Source organism: Haliotis rubra, unplaced genomic scaffold (assembly GCF_003918875.1).
Source record: "Haliotis rubra isolate DU_JTF1 unplaced genomic scaffold, ASM391887v1 Scf228, whole genome shotgun sequence".
Classification (NCBI taxonomy): Eukaryota; Metazoa; Mollusca; class Gastropoda; order Lepetellida; family Haliotidae; genus Haliotis; species Haliotis rubra.
In genome coordinates this window covers 543,744-564,449 of record NW_025766314.1, presented here as the reverse complement: position 1 = coordinate 564,449, position 20,706 = coordinate 543,744, and the positions used below count along the sequence as shown (strand labels likewise).

The 20,706-nt window shown below is 40.1% G+C and overlaps 1 protein-coding gene across 1 annotated transcript; it reads left to right on the top strand.

Annotated features, from left to right (window-relative positions):
• Positions 1-8,013: 8,013 nt before the first annotated feature.
• On the top strand, positions 8,014-13,733 carry LOC124277805 (rhodopsin, G0-coupled-like). The gene is made up of 5 exons (XM_046713520.1): positions 8,014-8,122; positions 8,730-9,023; positions 9,565-9,906; positions 11,536-11,785; positions 13,730-13,733. Exons 1-5 carry the CDS (start codon positions 8,014-8,016, stop codon positions 13,731-13,733), a joined length of 999 nt encoding a protein of 332 aa, XP_046569476.1.
• The last annotated feature ends 6,973 nt before the right edge of the window (positions 13,734-20,706 follow it).

The window sequence follows — 20,706 nt, the reverse complement described above, 5'->3', positions numbered from 1 at the left end:
AAATCTCTCTCCAAGCAGTGTTCTTTGTTCAATTCCGATGATGTGTAAAGAAGTCTTTATAAATTACTATCAAATAGTAGCGACACCAGGTGTTCAATGAAATTTGCTAAATTCAAATCTCTCCAAGCAGTGTTCTTTGTTTAATTCCGATGATGTGTAAAGAAGTCTTTATAAATTACTATCAAATAGTAGCGACACCAGGTGTTCAATGAAATTTGCTAAATTCAAATCTCTCCAAGCAGTGTTCTTTGTTCAATTCCGATGATGTGTAAAGAAGTCTTTATAAATTACTATCAAATAGTAGCGACACCAGGTGTTCAATGAAATTTGCTAAATTCAAATCTCTCCAAGCAGTGTTCTTTGTTTAATTCCGATGATGTGTAAAGAAGTCTTTATAAATTACTATCAAATAGTAGCGACACCAGGTGTTCAATGAAATTTGCTAAATTCAAATCTCTCCAAGCAGTGCAGTGTTCTTTGTTTAATTCCGATGATGTATAAAAAGTCTTTATAAATTACTATCAAATAGTAGTAGCGACACCAGGTGTTCAATGAAATTTGCTAAATTCAAATCTCTCTCTCCAAGCAGTGTTCTTTGTTCAATTCCGATGATGTGTAAAGAAGTCTTTATAAATTACTATCAAATAGTAGCAACACCAGGTGTTCAATGAAATTTGCTAAATTCAAATCTCTCTCCAAGCAGTGTTCTTTGTTTAATACCGATGATGTATAAAGAAGTCTTTATAAATTACTATCAAATAGTAGCGACTCCAGGTGTTCAATGAAATTTTGCTAAATTCAAATCTCTCTCCAAGCAGTGTTCTTTGAAATTTTAATTCCAAGATGATGTGTAAAGAAGTCTTTATAAATTACTATCAAATAGTAGCGACACCAGGTGTTCAATGAAATTTGCAAAATTCAAATCTCTCTCCAAGCAGTGTTCTTTGTTCAATTCCGATGATATGTAAAGAAGTCTTTATAAATTACTATCAAATAGTAGCGACACCAGGTGTTCACGAAACTGCGCTGATTGCAGAGGCAAGTCAGTTTGTCACCTGAATAACTAACAAAAGTACCAGAATCTGTACTTTACTGAGAAAGTGTAATCCCAAATATATTATTAAGATGTGTTATATTTGACCACTTTCTAAATGGCATTGTGTATTCATAGATGCTCACGTGTTTAGCATTACGGTTTGGGCAATATTTTTTGAGGCCATTAATGTTTCAACTCATATAAACTATTTCTTATAATATTTTTATGACCAGAGGGATGCACAAACGAATATCACGGTCATTTTCGATTTTTTCTAATAAACCGTAGCATAAAAGAAGTGACTCAAGTATTGAAAATCGTGTCAATATTCTAACAGGCTGAACTTGAAACGACGTGCTGTTTCGGTGGAGTTTTTACATGACGTCAACAATGACGTCAACAGTAACAATGTTATTACGTCACCTGTGGTTTCTACGTCAGGTCAACAATTGTGAAAAGCCCGTGAGATCATTACAATATATCTGCTTTGAATAATTTTTTCTACTTAAACCACATAGATAATGATACCGTTATGTGTTATTCCATACCGTCAGCAAAAGAAAGTATACATTTGATTCAACTGATGTAAGTACATTAAACCAAAACACTACAAGCTTTGTCAAAGGGTTATTAAGACAATGGAAACGTAAGGAGGAAAACACCAGCATCCAAATTTCAGACTATGATAGCCAGTTCCTGTTATTTCATGTTAAATACACTATCAAACACGGTTACATACTTTCTTTTGACCTTCAGTTTAGCATGAGTTTATTCATGCGTGTCTACTTCAGAGCTGAAGTACAGTTATCCCTATTTAAAAACTTCTTAGTCAAATTACTGAAAAACAATAATCACATGAACAAGTTTACGGGATATGTCTCTCGAATATACTCGTTTCTTTCGACTCTGATTTCGGTACGTGCATGGTGTAAGGGAAATAACTCTTACTTACAAAAGAAAGCCCAATCTGCCAGCGAGTCAGCTTCTCCCAAGAGCTTTGACGGTTCAAGATGGCACACGCTACGAAAGTTGATTACCATGGAGATGGTGGAATACAACGAGAAATCGATGATCGTGTCAGTTCCCTCTTTTCCATGTGATAATAATACGGTGATTACGACAGATGACCGATACACATTGTCAGGCAAGGCTGTCATTTCTGGTGTTTATGTCATGGGAATATTTTGTAAAAGACAAGGTCACGAAAACATGCTGTGTCAGCTATTTTTTTCTTGGATGAGTCACCTACCTTTTTACTAACTATAAAAGAGAAGCTGATGTATAACCAGCTCTTACATGCCTGTAACCCATGGAGTCTGTTGCTGGAGTGGTGCACTCCCTGACTTTGTGTACCTATGTTTCCACACTTCGAAATTGGTAAATCTTTGTTGCTGATGTATAAATAGCTAGAACATGCCTGTAACCCATGGAGTTTGCTGCTGGAGTCGTGCACTCCCTGACTTCGTATCTAGTAACTATATTTTCTTACTTTGAAAATTTGTAACTCTTTGTTGCCAATATGTAACCATCCCTAACATGGAGTTGTGTACTCCCTGTCTTTGTATACCTATCTGAAATGAATAAAAATATTTTTAAAAAACAAACAAAAACACTATAAAAGTGAATATAGACCCGTGTTATGTTTCTTGTTTGTATTAAGACGTCCAAGGTCATCTCCGTGGTCTACTGGAGAGAGCATCTGTCTGGAGAACTGAAGGTCGGGTCTCGATCCGAGGTTTCGTCATACCAAACATCGCTAAAAATGGCGCCTGGGATAAAACAAGGGCTAATCGACATGGGGTCTGCATCACAGGCCCTCGTGTCTTTGTGATGATTTAAGATTTTAATAAAAGATATTTAGATGACCCCCCCAACTCGAAATGCTTCATACATCATATATTGTACTGTGAAGCATTTCGAGTCGAGGGTCATCTCAATTATTTTTTTCAAACTTAAATCCTCGCAAAGACACGAGGGCCTTTGGTCTGCATTATAGGGAGAGGTTTCATGTCGATCAAGGTCTGTTAAAGAGCTGGCACTAAGAAAGTGACGCTTGTCCGGACGCGTACGCTCGCGCGCACGCATCGACATACTCGCCTCACCTCGCCTTGCCTCACCCCAATCTCACCTCACCTCATTTCACCTCGTCTCACAATCATTTCGCCTCAACCTCACCTCGACCCGTGAAGATCCGGGTTAGAATTGATCTTCAGTAACCCATGCTTGTTGTAAGAGGCGACTAACGGGATCGGGTGGTCAGGCTCGCTGACTTGGTTGACAGCAAGGCTGTTGATCACTGGATTGTCTGGTCCAGACTCGATTATTTACAGACCGCCGCCATATAGCTGGAATATTGCTGAATGCGGCGTAAAACTAAACTCACTCACTCACTCAGCCTCATCTCATCTCATCTCACCTCAACTCAGTTCACCCTAACCCTCAACTCAACTCACCTATCATAGTTCATAAAAGAAAACATGCAGTATAAAAAAGTGCATGTCATATTTTAGAATCGACGAACACCTGGATGTTTTAATAAAACAATATCATAACCATTGCATGTAAGCACTACAACTGCACATGAGTAGTATAAAGTTTTGAATAGACTTGACAAGGCCTACAGGCATGCCATTCCTCTTTTGAGCATGATTACAAAGCTCAATAGAATAAATCCGCCCAAAGGTATATACATATTGCTGGGTCCAACAATCAAAGAACCACTTCAAAGGTTGATCATAATCCTATTAATTGTTTGATCGGCATTCTAGAAGTTGGCAAGTCAATAATGGAGCACGCGACATTTATGGATAACAACTTCTTGTTCATTGCATAGAGCTACGTTTCGGTGCAGATTCTTCATAGTAATCCTATTGCAATCGATGGACTTTCGTCACATTCACAGGATATATTTGACCCATGTAGACTTCATACAATGTTGATTCTCAAAAACACGATTCAACACGTTTTGCAATCTCTGAATAGAACAAGCCGTGAAGATCCGGGTTACAACTGATCTTCAGCAACCCATGTAAGATGTTACATGCGGTTTGAAACAAGGCTGTTTGCTCTCGCCACTTCTGTTTAACCTGTATATTGATGATTTGTTACGCACAATAGACGCTCTCAATATAGGTGTATTTATAGATAATAATACATTTGGAATTCTGGCATATGCGGATGATATCATTTTGTTGGCTGAGAAGGAAGAAGATCTTAATATACTACTCGACTGCTTGCACAGCTGGTGTGTTTCAAACAGAATGACTGTTAATAATGCAAAATCGAAAGTAATTCACTTTAGATCACAGACTGTACCAAAAACAAGTTTCATATTTATGTGTGGAGAGAGTGTTTTAGAAACTGTGGAGAGTTACTGTTACTTAATATGTTTGCTTCTCACAGAATATTTAGATTACGCAAGGGTGGCCAAATCTGCAGCTAATTCGGCCAGTGGGGCGCTTGGCCTTTTGATATCTAAATACAAATTGCTTGGTGGAATGGAATATGCTACGTTCACTAAACTGTATGATACAAAGGTTTGGTCCATTTTGGACTATGGTTCATGTATATGGGGCTCTTATAAAATGTTTAGTATCAATGCTGTCCAAAATCGTGCTATGCGTTTCTTCCTAGGGCTTAAAAAGTATGCTCCAAGTCAGGTTGTTAATGGTGAAATGGCATGGATACCCCCAGTTGTACGCCAGTGGTGAAGTACTGTAAGATTTTATAAACGTTTATAATGTAACCTGCATTTTAGTCGTATTACCAAAGAAATATTTTTATGGAGTGATCGATGGGAGATCCGCCGTAAGCGTAATTTAAACGTCCGCATACATACTAAGTTGTCGGAGTTGGGACTAGCCAATTTTATCCCTGTGAATAACTGTTTTAATATACATTTTATTTAGTCAGAGGTACGAGCTGTGTTGTATCAAAGGCATGTCACACAGTGGAGAGAAAGTATTTTACAGCCACAAGGTCCGTCCCGAAGGGAGGTAATAAGCTGAGATTATATTTTACTTTTAAGACACGTTATACTCCCGCATTTTATGTCTGTCATAGCATCCCAAGAGCACATAGAAGTGCATTAGCAAAATTTAGATGTGACACAGCACCAATCAATATTGAACTGGGCAGATATGCCAATATTCCTCTACAAGAGAGAACATGTTTTAATTGTGTGAATGTACTTGAGGATGAATGCCACGCTTTTGATTGTCCAGTGTACAGTGTCGAGAGAAAGAATCTTATTGATAATTGTCTTAGAATTTGTCCGGATTTTATTAATATAAGCAATACTCGGAAAACTGCTTCTATCTTATCTAATGAATTTTTATGTTCTGAAAGTGCCAAAACCTGTCATAGTATTTTGAAAAAGAGAAATTATGTTTATATCAGTATCATGTACGAAATAGGCTTTATCGAGAATATTCAGTTTTATCACTTGTAAATACCTGTTTAAATTTATTTTTTTATAATGTATATTGTAATGTACCTTGTAACGGGGTGAGACGTAAATAAAATATCTCATTTCGCTCAAACTCAAAGAATATTGAATCAGTTGCTTCACTTCATGTTCCAACATGTCGTTTAGAGTACCCATTAAGCATACAAAAAGTTGCATAGACCTTAGAGTTTCAATGACCTCACCACGTTTCAGTTTGTATATGGCTCTCAGATTTTGTGGTGTTCCCATACCTTTTTTTTGTTGTATATATGCCAGCTACTTGTCACATGAAAATCTTTCATCTTCGCAAAGGAAGCTGTTATGAACATCCTCTTAACAGTAACAGACGGTTAGTGGAGAGATACGGTTGACACGAAGTGCGTCAGTAAGTGAGTTTAGTTTTTATCAATATTCCAACAATATCACGGCGGCGGACACCAGAAATCGGTTGACACGAAGAAGGTATTATTCGTTGATATGAACAGTATGGTGGCCGTTTGTTTCAGTTTTCTGATTGTTTATTTTTTTCTCCTCTATATAATTTTCAAAGTGCTAAGTCTGCTTTGTCGCCTGAAGAGTACGAGCCACACAGGGATATGTGTCACTATTATCTGCTGACGAAACCCAAAATGAGAGGTGTAATCCTGGGAAGCACAATGGCTTGTTTTAGTATAATTCCTTTGGTGTGGTGATAATGTGAATTTCAGTGAGATTCATAACATATACCTCAGGACAAGGCACGGGTTCACAGAGGCAAACACGGACATGATAGATAAGCCTCTTTGTCAGCGTTCATTATCGGTTTGCTGTCGTCATAAAGTGGGTGTATACGCTGAACTGCACTCAACTCCGTCTCAATAGAAGTCTACTTCTGTATGGAGCTCTAAGATCATCCCTGGGCTAGTTTTTCCCCCAATATTCACTATGAACATTTGGTTCATTTCCTACAATGTAATGTTTAGGTATCTCCATATAACTATTCATACTCATGTATTTTTCTATTTCAATTTATTGCTTTTCTATTGTCATTGTTTTGGGGGTTGTTGGTTTTTCTGTTTGTTTGGGTTTTTTTGTTGTTGTTTTTTGTTTTTTTGTGGTTTTTTTCTGATTTTGGGGGATTGTTTTTTTTTCTGGAACAATATATCCATCTTATCATTAAAAGTAATATTTATTTCAAAATTGTATATGCTGCTTATCTTCTGTGTTGTTATGATTAAAAGTACTCCCGATATCTACAAACTATTATAAGGTAAAAATATTATTTAAGGTCTTGAACCTTTTAAGGATATTATGGATTTAAGAATTGTTATTCCAACTGTGATCCTCTGCTTTCAAATAAGCAAGACACTGATGTATCAGTAAGGCTATTTCACGTCGATTGCAACAGTTTAAGGATGACACTCTTAGTGTATACACTGTTGTGTCAGTAAGGCCATTTGACGTCGATTGCAACAGTTTAAGGACGACACTCATAGTGTAACATTGACAATTTCATGGACAATAACTTCTTTAATTTCGTAAGTGTGACGTTTCGATACATATTCTTGCATCGGTGTCAGGCAGGAATGCAGGAAAATATATTATTACATTATAATCTAATTAATATAGACAAAGTCTTAAACGCCATACGTCATGTGCTGAGAAAACATTACGTGAAATGGTGAATTTGGTAGTGGTGCTGTTACAAATTTCAACCTCCTTATGCGGATCTGTTTCTTTATGTATTTGAAACGGAAACAATGTTCATTAGTGAGTTGATATAATTCCAAAAAGCTCAAGTGGCCAATTAACTTCTACTAATTAAACATCCTGACCAAAAAACAGCAGAGACCAAAGACAGAGTATCATTCGTGCCACACATTTAAAGTGACAAAACATTCCTTAGCAAAATCTCCCTCTCTAAATGCACTGATTGAGACAATCAGAAGGGATTTTGGCCATAAGTAATAACTGATGCGGAAATGAAACCGTCAAAACTTGTTCTGCTATTATAAGAAATCCCTGCAATTTGAGGTGGTGAGTATGACATGTTTGGCTTGTTTGGCGGCGTAACAACGTCATGAATAATTTGCAAATACAGCCAGAGCAAGCCTTGCTTACCGTTTCACGAACACTTGGGTGTCATATATCCGTTCATTTAATTTCCACTGCTATTTCGCCTTTCCCGCCCGAGGGAATGTGTCACAGTGGATGTCCTGAACTTGTTGTACTCTTAGGTCTAAAAATCTGTGAGGTTTAATCAGTCTCTCATCTTCACCGGCCTTCCTGGCATAAGCCTTGATCAGAATCCACGCTGCATTAAGCAAAGAAGATTAACTATAGATCATACCTAATGAAGCATATTAGTATTATTGGTACTTCAGCAATTTTACCAACCAACCACTCTTCACTCTGGAACGTGCAGCCACCCTGTAAATCTCAGGAACATTTCAGAAAACAGATCAAACGTTTAGAGAGCCTTTACCACTGTGTAGTCTTCAAAGTCTCAAAGGCCAAATTGCCACAGCTGCAGGTTCTTGTTTTGGACGAAATGGACAATACCTCCAATGACCCTTGGCAGATGGGATTGGACAGTGGTCGAGTTAAGTTGCTCAGTCCTGCTGGTTATCTATTTACAGGCATTTACCTCACGGTCCTCGGTATGTAGAAGACTAATTGTGGATCAGATTTCATTCTACCAAAGATTCTGGTGCGGAAAATTGACCTTAAATTGGGAATATGCTCTGGCAAATTGGGAGCTCAAGTAATGACGTGTCATTCAAACATTGATATGTTTGATGTCTGTTGCCAAACTTCAGGTTGCCTTTCCCAAACTGTATGTGCGTGCGTTGTTAGCGCTTTGAGCATGCTTGTATGGAAATTTAAGCATTTAAAGAATTTGAAGTATTTTTCGTTTTCTATATATCGTCTTACACATTTTTTGCAATAATTTACCCAATGCCAAGAAATTCAACAATGTCCTTTCGAATATGATAAGTACTCTGATATCAATCTTTCACCCAAATTTTACCATTTTGATACATGTTTGTTGCTTTTTTAAAAATGTATTATAATAGTTTGAGGATATCATTGAAACAATAATTTGAAATGGGTATCTACTCAAACGAAATTACCAATAACTATCTTAACCCAGCAGGCTACGACGAATCTTATTTCATTGGATATGTTTGTGAATGTAAATCTTAAAAAAAGATCACTTAATCATTAAAAATATACAATTATACAGATATGAAAATATATTTTCAGGCATTCTGGCCGTAGCCGGTAACGGACTGGTTTTCATTGTGTTGACGCGGAAGCGCGTTTTGCGCCGGAAGCCACATAACATGTTACTGATCAATATGGCGGCGGCAGACCTCGTGATCACTGTGTTCGGCTATCCATTCACCACGCTGTCCAGCTATATGAACAAGTACGTGTTCGGATGGTTCTACTGCATCCTACAGGGCTTCCTCACGTCACTGTGTGCCATTGGGACAATGAACACTCTTGTTGTAATCAGTGTCTACAGATACATTGCAGTTTCCAAACCCCAATGGAGTAAGTACATGTTTTTGTTGAACATCTAGTAACTACGGTTCGATAGTTCGATTGAATTTGTAACCCGAAAGAGTATTTTATTTATTTTTATTTTTTTAATTTTTTTTCATTTAGGTTTTTCATTTCATTTCATATTTTTGTAACCCGAAAGAGTATTTTATTTTGTGTATTTTATTTTATTTTATTTATTCTATTTAGTTGTGGACAATTCGAAGCATATGGTGTCCCACCTAGCTATGGAAGTTTATTAACGCTGACCATGAACTATGATGAAAGTCACACTTACCTTTCCGTGCAAGTAAGGTGACAGGTATTGCCGTTTGAGCGAACACTTTGTGTCACTGGTTATTGTAATTCATCTATTCATAAATTTTCATCAGTATTTTACGCCTAGAAAAATCTGTTTTGGCGGATGATGATTGATCTCTTGTTTCGATGTTACGGCTTACTACAGTAACTGCAAACGCCATTCCTGATCTATATCGATTTCATCGATTTATTTACTTTATGACGTGTGACATTGTATTCCTGACGCTTACAGAACACTTGTTGACGTTCGAACTCACGTGTAAAGTCCTGCTCTTCGTCTGGGTATTCACACTGTTCTGGACCGTCGCGCCTCTTCTTGGATGGAACTCTTACACCATCGAGCCTTTCGGAACCTCCTGCAGCATTGACTGGACAACTGACGATCCATTCGACATCATTTACATCTACTGCTTCGTTGGTCTCTTCTACGTCTCCAACATCTTGGTCATGTCCTTCTGCTACTACCACATCGTGAAGAAATCAAAACTGCTTGGGATGATGAAGTCCACAAGCTTCAATGGTGATGATGCCAAGACTCCACCATCAGATGACTGTCGAAGTGAAGGTTACAGGAGTGAGTACGGTTATTTTCTTAAAAAGTCTCCCTTGGCAGCAGACCGGAATTGTTGTGAGTTTGTTAGTGGTGATTTTCGGTGGCAGCAAATGACTGTGATGCTCGTACTGTTAAGAGGTGGTGGTGGTGGAATTGGGTTTAACGTCGTGCTTGAGAATATTTCGCTCATATGACGACGTGCATGCGTGTGTATGTGTAGGTGCGGCTGCTTGTACTAGCCCAGACTGAAGCTGGTTTTATAGTGCTAGCCCACTGAGATACCATGCCGCAGTGAAGCATGAATACCCCACTCAGACACATTATACTGACTCCGAGCCGACCAGTCCTTGTTGTACCCATTAATGCCGAACGCCAGGCAGGGACCAACAAGTACCATATTTTAACGTCTTTTGGTATGACGCGGCCGGGGATCGAACCCGCGACCTTCCGCTCTCCGGGCGGACGCTCTAACCACTACACCACGGAGGCGGTCCCTGTTAAGAGGAATTGTGACCACTTTGAATAGACGTTTGATTACGCTTTCTCAGATTCTAGCATTATGTTGATTGAGTCCCATCCGGGATTCGAAGGCACCTAATCGCCAGGACACAAAGTCAGTGATCGAACCACTCAGCCACCGCGGCTTCCATAAAATGGATGTCTGACAACTGGTTGTCAGGATTCTGTATTGTTTATACCACGATAAGTGTAAAGTGGCCGTTCCCACGGCAGATAGCTGTGAATACACAACGCCATTTAGAAAGTGGTCAAATGTTACTGGACAATTCATTTCGTCTGGAAGTTGCGATGGCTGAGTGGGTTAGATTGCTTTGTGTGCTGGCGATTCGGTGCCATACTAGAATATGTCCTGTTCTCCGCATTGCACTAATATCACTGCAATCATTGGGAAAGGAGCGGAAAACCGGCCCCTCAACATGCCTTCGTTGTGTTAGACGTCAACATCCGGGGAACGTGTAAGCCATCTAAGACCCCGTGCAGCGTCACAGAGCGAGCCACCGACTGGTGGTCATGGGTTCGCATCCAATTTCTCCCTGGCTATGTTGCTTACTTGGTTCAACATCAATAACAACAACACACAACACACACACACACACACACACACACACACACACACACACACACACACACACACACTGCTTGTCAGTTACACCATAGTGGTAAACGTCCGGGACCTTTGTTTCTTCATGCTTTTCCCAAAATGAAGGTAACACTCTCTCGTTCACGCACGTCATTTAAATATCATCTTTGTTTGGTTTGCTTGTTTGTTGTTTAACGCCGCACTCAACAATATTCCAGTTATATGGCGGCGGTCTGTAAATAAATTGAGTCTGGATCAGACAATCCAGTGATCAACAGCATGAGCATCGATATACGCAAATGGGAACCGATGACCAAGTCAGCCAAGTCAGCGAGCCTGACCACCCGATCCCGTTTGTCGCCTCTTACGACAAGCATGGGTTACTGAAGATCAATATTCTAACCATGATGTTCATTTCAGATGTTCGATTTCCCACATGGGTACAATGTGTGAAGCCCATTTCTGGTGTCCCCCGCCTTGATATTTCTGGAATAATGCTAAAAGCGCAGTAAAACCATACTCACTCACTCACTCATTTCAGATGTGTGTAGTCCTGGTGCTGGTGTACTTCGTCGTGTGGTCCCCGTATGCCTGGGCCAGCATATTGTCCGTGTACGACCACAACCTCCCCATCTGGGCCACGACGTTGCCGACGATGTTCGCCAAACTCGCCAGCATGCTGAACCCGTTTGTCTACATTGCCACCAACTCCTCTTTCAAGGACGCTGCCAGAGACTTCTTCTGTGACAAGAGGAACAGAGTCCATTCTCTGGCACATGACCGTGATAACAAGACAAATGGGTGTGTACACATTCACGTTTTCTCATCAAAACAAGTTATTGTATTTAAAATATACTCTTCAAAAAAGTAGGGGAACCTGAACTTTCAGTTTGGATAGGGAATATATGCATTAACAAGCCTTTCAAAGACAGACATCTTATGAAAGCACCACCATTTCTCTTTATCACCACCCTAAACACAATGCATGATATACACGTGCACAACGCAGTCGCCCCATACACGTACATGGGGTGTCATTATTGACAACCAGCTATGGTTATAAGGAAATGCAAGTGGTGATGCACTCTCAAGACATTCATTCTTATTATATAAACATTGATTGACTCCGATATTTCTCCCAATTTTTCAATCGAAAATTAAAAATGAAGTACCCCTACTTTTTTAAGAGTATATAATACTCACACACGCACGCACACGTACGCACACATACAGATTGCTAAAGGGAATGTAATGACAAGGAAATAACTTCGATGTTCATCAGAGACTGTTCTTAGCTTAAAATATAAAAAGCAAACATGGTAATATCTCACCCATTTAGCTGTTTCTGGCTCAGATTATTTATGTATAACACGCAGCGGATTATATATCTTTTCAATTGTCAATACCTTGACCCATTCGCCTCTAGACATTAGTTCCGGAAATGACGTCACTATCCGTCTTGCCAATCGCTAATACAATGCCAATTAACTGCTAATCGCTTAACATCAACACCCAATCAAAACGACTCTAAGAATACGGCCGGGAACACCACTCAAAACTGCAACGACGTAGAATCAAGACGTTGATATACTGAGTCGACAGATCACATGTTGTTTTCAGTTTTTCAAGCTCCCTGTGTATGAAGAGGGGTTGAGAGTATTTGTGGTCTTGTTGTACTTATACAATGAGATACAAGGAAAGTCGAGAACCTCTAAATTCAGATGTTGTTGGGGGTTTTTTTTGCTTTGTTTGTATTCAAAATATTCTCTTGTTTAAATTCATGCGTAAATTTTCAGATCGTTGAAATTGATTGATAAAACCAAGGAGGGAATCTACATTGGGAAAAATAATGTTCACGTGGCAAACAACGATACAACATTCTTTTAGGAAGAGCCATGCGACGGCGTGTGAACCATTTGTGGCACCTCCAACAAAGGATTCACCTGTGTCCACGAGGCGCTTTACGGTTTTCCAAACAACTTTGAGCAGTTGCTGTTTGGATCACTAATTACTACTTATTGCACCATATGTATAATGTATATGTATAACTCCAATGTATATGGTCCGGAGGCCTTTTGTACAATAAACATCTTTGACTTGACATGTAATTCCTGGACCATTCCAACTGTCAACTTTCTCTTCGAGCAATACTCAAGCAACCTGAAACTTTAGTGAGTGTTTCAGGCTCAGCCTGATATGTTCGCTCTACGAAAACCTCAAAGATCGTAGATTCGGGTTAGCATTAGTCGTCAGTAACCCATGCTTGTCGTAAGGGGCGATTAACGGGATTAACGGGATCTTGGTTGACAGATGTCATGGTCAGACTGCCTAGACTGGGTTGACCACTGGATGTCATCGTATGCCCATATTGCGTAGATCGATGGTGTTGATCAAACAAACATTGTCATGTCCAGATTGCTGCCATATAGCTGGAATATTGCTTATAGCCATATCACGGCGGGAGACGCCAGAAATGGGCATCACACAATGTACCCATGTGAAGAATCGATCATAGCTTTCGGCGAACGCTTTAACCACTAACCTACCCTCATCTCCACAAATGCTTCTGGTGTCCCCCGCCGTGATATTGCTTGAATATTGCTAAAAGCGGCGTAAAACCACAAATGCCTGGTATCATAACTATTTCATAGTGATTCATAAACACATTCTAATGAAGCTAATGGACTATGCTTTAACCAAAGATTTCCTTTAACTGTATAAATATATATGTGGCTTCTATTTCAGTTGATGAGGGTCATTAGACATGAGTTGTCGCATTCATTTAAATAATCTATTCATCTCAGTAGTAACTTAATCACAACATGTATGTTGCAATTTTGTTCGTTTATGTAAGTTTTTCAAGATATTTTCAAATGGCAGTAAAACTGTGAAGTAACGTCCCAAATATTTGTCAAAGTTTTTACGGTAGTTTATAATATACACTACATATATGCTGCTCAAAAAGGTTAAGGAGTCTTTCCTATTACTTTAGTTAATCTGCCATCACACTCGGATTATTTGACCCGTGAAGGTCCGGGTTAGAATGAACCTTCAGTAACCAATACTTGTCGTAAGAGGCGACTAACGGGATCGGGTGGTCAGGCTCGCTGACATGGTTGACACATATCATCGGTTCCAAATTGCGCAGATCGATCTCATGCTGTTGATCACTGGATTGTCTGGTCCAGACTCGATTATTTACCGACCGCCGCCATATAGCTGGAATATTGCTGAGTGCGGCGTAAAACTAAACTCACTTACTCACTGAGATTATTGACTGTGGTAATGTGAAATAACTGGGTGTTCCTTTTCTTTGGTATGTCGTCAATATTCCGGTGTGCATGGCTTGCAGATACTGCTGTATGGAAGGAGTCTGAAGTTGTGTAGTTTTATGAGAACACTAACAGTTCAGCAGAGATATTTGGACTCGAATGCTGTGACCATACAAATTGTCTTACAAATTGTCTTTAAAATGAACGTCCTTATAGGTAGTATCATTGCCTGGAGGAATATTACAGGAGTCATTTTTCCCTTTAGCATCCGTATATAATTGTGAGATTATGGATGGTAGGAGGTAACCACGAGATATGATTTAACAGGTCAAATAACCAATCAGCGATGCCTTCACAAACTGCTCTTGCACATTCTCCAGATCTGTCCACACTGTCCGTGTTAATGATGTTCGTCAATCCTTTCACAGAGAAGGGAGAGTGATGTCAGGAAAGGCACAATTTTGAACTATTTACGCTTCTGTGTGACTATGTGCGTCTGCATTTTGCATGTGCGTGTGGTAGACATTGTTTTACTAAGTGGTGTTAACTTCTTCACGACTTATCATACCCTTAAAGGCGACAGTCTTCATCCATTGACTGGTGTCCCTTATGTTGATATTAGGTTTGTATGTACATAGGTGAACCTTGTAAAGGTAAGGTGAAAATATATCTCACGAAGGTATTGAAAACACATTGATTTTTTTTACATGATGATAGCCAATTACCTGAACATGTGTTTATGTATACATGCTGTCAGTTTGGGATCTCATTGGCCCACCGCACGTTTTGTTAGGTAGTTGAGAGTTTATGTTTTGCAAGGACAGGCATAAAAAACATTGTTTTGTATTAAATCGTATTGCTAAAATGTTGTTTTCAGACTAATAAATGATAATACAAAACTGAGAAATGTTTTTCTTCTACACTAAACGCCAAAAGAAACGTTACCCTCCTTCCTTAATGACTGGGGTACCTATCTTCAGCTGGCGTTGTGATGCGTGGACGTCCACTTCTTGGTCTGTCTACGGTGACCCCAGTCTGTCTGTAGCGCTGAATAAGTCTTATAACCGTGATACGGTGGCATCCGAGGGCGTTTGCAACAGCATTGTATGTCGACCCCATCTGCACCATCCCAATGGCTCTTTCTCTCTTCAGCTGTTAATCGTGGCATATTTCTCGTACTTGTGTATCATATCATGCATTCTAATCTCTCTTTATACCCTATAAAATCATTCTACACGTCACGTGAAATGCATGCAAATTATGTTTGAATATTGGTACGTTTAGGCGATTGATATTGCTATGTGAGAACAGAAAATGGAAAAAGGTTACTTTGCAAGCAAAAATGTTAACAAAGATAATTTTAGATGTTCCTAATCACCTTTTCACAATATCAAAGACACGTTTTACTTGTTTTCACCAATGCAAATCAGCAGAAAATGTTTTAAAAGACTGAAATCATAGGGATTATTCTGTTACAATTTACAAACGCTACAGTAGTTGTTGCCTGTTTTAATAGTTGAAAAGGGTGACTGTAAATGGTGTATCTTTGTCTCAAAGCCGAATTTTATTTCAACCTTTCTTTTGGACATCTAAATCACTGTTATTGGTTTATTTCGGCATGGTCGAAAATAGGACAATTTAACTCTTCTTAAAAGGATGCATTTGAAAAATTTATTTCGTGATTTGCATAAAGCTGTGTTGTTAAGCTTTCTTGTAAACTAATACCTTCTAACATATCTTTGATAGTTTTTAAGTAATTCATAAAGGTAGGAGGGTAACGTTACTTTGGGCGTTTAGTGTATATTTCTGCTTACTGGGTTTTTACGGTTGACGGATCCGTGAGCCTGAAGAAAGCGCCCCATTACACGTTATCAAGGAAATGGTGTGGCTTAATCCAACTATTTTCAGGTGTTTTTATATGCATTGCTACTCATTATGAAGCTGCCCCTCATAAAGTGTATGAGGGGCGGTGGGGTAGCCTAGTGGGTAAAGCGTTGGCTCGTCACGCCGAAGACACTGGTTCGATTCCCCACATGGACACAATTTGTGAAGCCCATTTCTGGTGTCCCCCGCCGTGATATTGCTGGAATATTGTTTAAAGCGGCGTAAAACTAAACTCAGTCAGTCAGTCAGTCAGTAAAGTGTATGACATAGTTTCGGATCAGACTCAGGAAAGGGCAAGGATGTGCAGGTTAGTGTATTGAGAGTAAACAGTAATCTGGAAACATAATCAGTTGGGTCAGTCCAGCTTAGTAAAGAAACTTCTGGAAGCTTATGCCTTTTCCTCTGTCATCTCACGTTAACGTCAAGACCAACAGTCCGTGAACGTGAACGTTATCACGATCGATCTCCAGCTGGGTCATTATGGAATGTTGACCACTGATGCTGCTTGGTGAATATAACTATTGGCATTACCGCTGCTATATATTATGTACCGCCATTTTTACTGAACTGCCGTTGACCGTGTACTGCATGGCTATCAAAATCGAGGTGAAGATTTGGGTTTAGATAGTCAATGTTATCATTATTTTATTTTTGTTTGACGATTGGGTTTTGGGGGTTATGGTTTGTTTGATTGTTGTACTTTTGGGGTTTTGTGCTGTTGTTTTTTGTTTTGCTTTGGTTGGGAGGTTTTCGGTGTGTGTGTGTGTGTGTGTGTGTGTGTGTGTCTGTGTGTGCGTCTCTCTCTCTCGTCTCTCTCTCTCTCTCTCTCTCTCTCTCTCTCTCTCTCTCTCTCTCTCTCTCTCTCCTCCCTCCCTCCCCTCCCTCTCTCTCTCTCTCTCTCTCTCTCTCTCTCTCTCTCTCTCTCTCTCTCTCTCTCTCTCTCTCTCTCTCTCTCTCTCTCTCTCTCTCTCTCTCTCTCTCTCTCTCTCTCTCTCTCTCTCTCTCTCTGTGTGTGTGTGTGTGAGTGTGGTGGTGGTGTTTATTTTGTTACTTTTTGCAAAGAAAATTCTGTGGAGGGTTGTTCTGTTTTATGTTTTTTGTTTAGGAACCTAATCATCCTTTTTACAGAGTATACATGTGCTCAATTTCATTTTTAAATTTCCTTCTTTTAAATCTAGATGAATAACGAATTATATTCTTTGGGCAATTACATATAGATTGGTAGAAAAGGTCACCTGATGTTATTTGCCTACAATTGAAAGTATATTTAAAAGGGTTCAGTAAATCTTGATTCTAGGTTGCCTGGCTGGCTGAGTGTGGTTTTACGCCGTTTTAGCAATATTCCAGCAATATCACGGCGGGGGACACCAGAAATGGGCTTCACGAGTTGTACCCATGTGGGGAATCGAACCCGGGCTTTCGGCGTGACGAGCGAACGCTTTAACCACTAGGCTACCCCACCGCCCCTGATTCTAGGCGGGATGGGTCCATATACAACCACCTGCCTCTCTATCTGAGGACAAATGGTATGTCTGGTAATGGGCAGTGTGTGGCAGTACGGTGTTAAATGATTCATGTGATAAAAAGCATGCTTAACTCTACACGACTATTGTTGAGTGAATGTTGAATTACGCCGCTGCTGTACAAACATACTTCATCAGCCAGATCATCTGATTTAATATCCTGGTCCTTTACGTCTGTTTTCAACATGACGGGTACTGGGGGCCCATTCATACCCTGTACACGTCAGAATCACTTTATATAGAATACTGGATTCATTATAAGCCTAAATTGGTCATTTTACACCCTGAAGGATTCACTACACAGCCTCAATATCTCTCCAGATGCTTGTATTTTACCCCAAACCAGAGACATTTGATCGTGGGTTCAAAGCCATGAGGAGCCCGATTCGGTGTACAAAAATATTGAAGTGAATATTTCAATAATGGAGCAATGTTTTAATGGACCAGTGGAAAAAGTGTCTGTGTTTTATATTCAGTAAGACATCTTGTCTTTAAGGTTATGATTCACAGCAATCAAGTGCATTGTATTTGCCTATTTGATTGTTTCTTCAGAGCATTGTACAACGCGCTTGTTTTGTGATGCATGAGCACTAGAATGTCCGTGTACTAACAGGGGGGTCGTGGTGGGCGAGCTGGCTAAGGCGCCAGGCTAGTGATCCAGCAAAGCATGAGGTGCCGGGATCCCCTGGTGAACAGTACACAACCCTGTGCACTTAAAAGAACCCACGAATCCGTTGGTATATGACCTGATGGTGGCCACATGAATACGTGCAAACACCTAGTTGCGGGTACAGCAACGTGCAGTATATTTGGACAAAGTATTGTGACTATGTGTCCCAGTCCACCCAGCTGTGAATGGGTACCTCGTAAGGATGTGAAAGGACCAATAACTCGGTGCGCCTTGTGGCAGCAAGAGTTGTATGATCCCCAGGGAGCTGAGATTGATAATAAGATGTGCCGTTGAGATTAACATCCAATGATCGAGGGAAAAAATACCAGCGCCTTGCGCATGCACTATTGCGTGGATATGTGCGCTATATAAATATCAAATAATAAATAATGATCAATAAATAAAAAGTTATGGTAGCCACGCAATGTCTGTGAACTGCTAGGGTATATTCCGTACACAACCCATGCCACTTTGTGTCTTTACACAAAGATCCAGGCTAGAACATGTCTTTAGCAACCCATACTTATAAAAGGGTCGCCAGGATCACTTACTTATTTGTCATTTGTCTAAAGTGCGTAGATCGTGATGTCAATCACTGGATTGTCTGGTATATTTACTCCAATATTTACAGACCGCTATCATGAAGCTAGAATCTTCTTGAGCGCGACGTTCAACAACAAACCAATCCAAACCGAACTAAAACTTCTTGTTTTTGGAATTCGCCAGTTGTGTTCACACGTGATGTTATGTGATAGTTACATAGATGCTTGACTTGACCACGATGCCCGAGGTCAGAACGATTCCGACTAACGGGATCGGGTGGTCAGGCTCGCTGACTCGGTTGACACATGTCATCGTATCCCAATTGCGTACATCGATGCTCATGTTGTTGATCACTGGATTGTCTGGTTCAGACTCGATTATTTACAGAATGCCACCATATTGCTGGAATATTGCTGAGTGCGGCGTAAAATTAAACTCACGCATTCAGAAGGATTTCAGTTATCATTACGCGGGGTGTTAGGCATTGTCTCAGTCAAGATTGTAGGGCGCTTCAACGGACATGAATGTTAACTTGAAAGCAGGTTAAAGCACATTTTTCATAATTCACTTGTTCAAGCTTTTAGCAATATTCCAGCAATATCACGTGAGCGAGTGAGTTTAGTTTTACGCCACACTCAGTAATATTCCAGTATATGTGACATGTGTCAACCAAGTCAGAGCGTCTGACCACCCGATCCCGTTAGTCGCCTCTTACGACAAGCATGGGTTACTGAAGATCAATATTCCCGGACCTTCACGGGTAAGCAATATCACGCCGGGGGCACCAGATATGGGTGTCCGTGTTATTTTGGCACACATTGTACCCAATGTGGCAAATGGCACCCGGATATCTGGCGTGACGACAACAAGGCTACCCAACAACCCGTTCACTTGGTATGACGCGATCTTGGCTGGACCCATCAGCCTTCAGCTCTCCACTTTTTTTCGAGGAAATTTAACTGGAAGCAATGTGCCACCTTTATAAGTGTTTTGAGTAGGTACGAAACAAATTGTAAGTATATGTACAATGTATAAATCATGAGATGTGATTGTGTACTGCATAGGCAAACTTTGAAAACAGGTTTTTTTCTGTTTTCAAAAGTACAGCATCACTTGACCTATTATTGCTATTGTAACTCCTTATGATAATCACAACTGCTTCAAATCCCCTTTCATGACATTTTCGTGCAGTCTATATAAATTGCTGTTTCCTTTTGATTGGCATATTAAAAGTTGATGAATGATAAGAATGGTATGAGTGAGTAAGTGAGTTTAGTTTTACGCCGCACTCAGCAATATTCGGGCTACATGGCGACGGTCTGTAAATATTTGAGTCTGGACCAGACAATCCAGTGATCAACAGCATAAGCATCGATCTGCGCAACTGGGAACCGATGACATCTGTCAACCAAGTCAGCGAGCCTGACCACCCGATCCCGTTAGTCACCCCTTACGACAAGCATGGGTTACTGACGACTAACTGCAACCCGAATCTACGATCTTTGAGGTTTTCGTAGAGCGAACATACCAGGCTGAGCCTGAAACACTCACTAACGTTTGAGGTTGCTTGAGTATTGCTCGAAGAGAAAGTTGACAATTGGAATGGTCCAGGAATTACATGTCAACTGCTCAAAGTTGTTTGGAAACCCGTAGAGCGCCTCGTCGACACAGGTAACGCCTTTGTTCGAGGTGCCACAAATGGTTCCCACGCCGTCGCATCTCATGCTGGACTATGATAGGTGAGTTGAGTTGAGGGTTAGGGTGAACTGAGTTGAGGTGAGATGAGATGAGATGAGGCTGAGTGAGTGAGTGAGTTTAGTTTCACGCCGC

Bases quoted from the DNA above. Each gene is read 5' to 3' on its own strand.
- LOC124277805 (XM_046713520.1), top strand. From the start codon at position 8,014: ATGGACAATACCTCCAATGACCCTTGGCAGATGGGATTGGACAGTGGT. The intron at 8,123-8,729 runs GTATGTAGAAGA...ATATATTTTCAG, and splicing joins CATTTACCTCACGGTCCTCG to GCATTCTGGCCGTAGCCGGT. The intron at 9,907-11,535 runs GTGAGTACGGTT...AGATGTGTGTAG, and splicing joins TCGAAGTGAAGGTTACAGGA to TCCTGGTGCTGGTGTACTTC.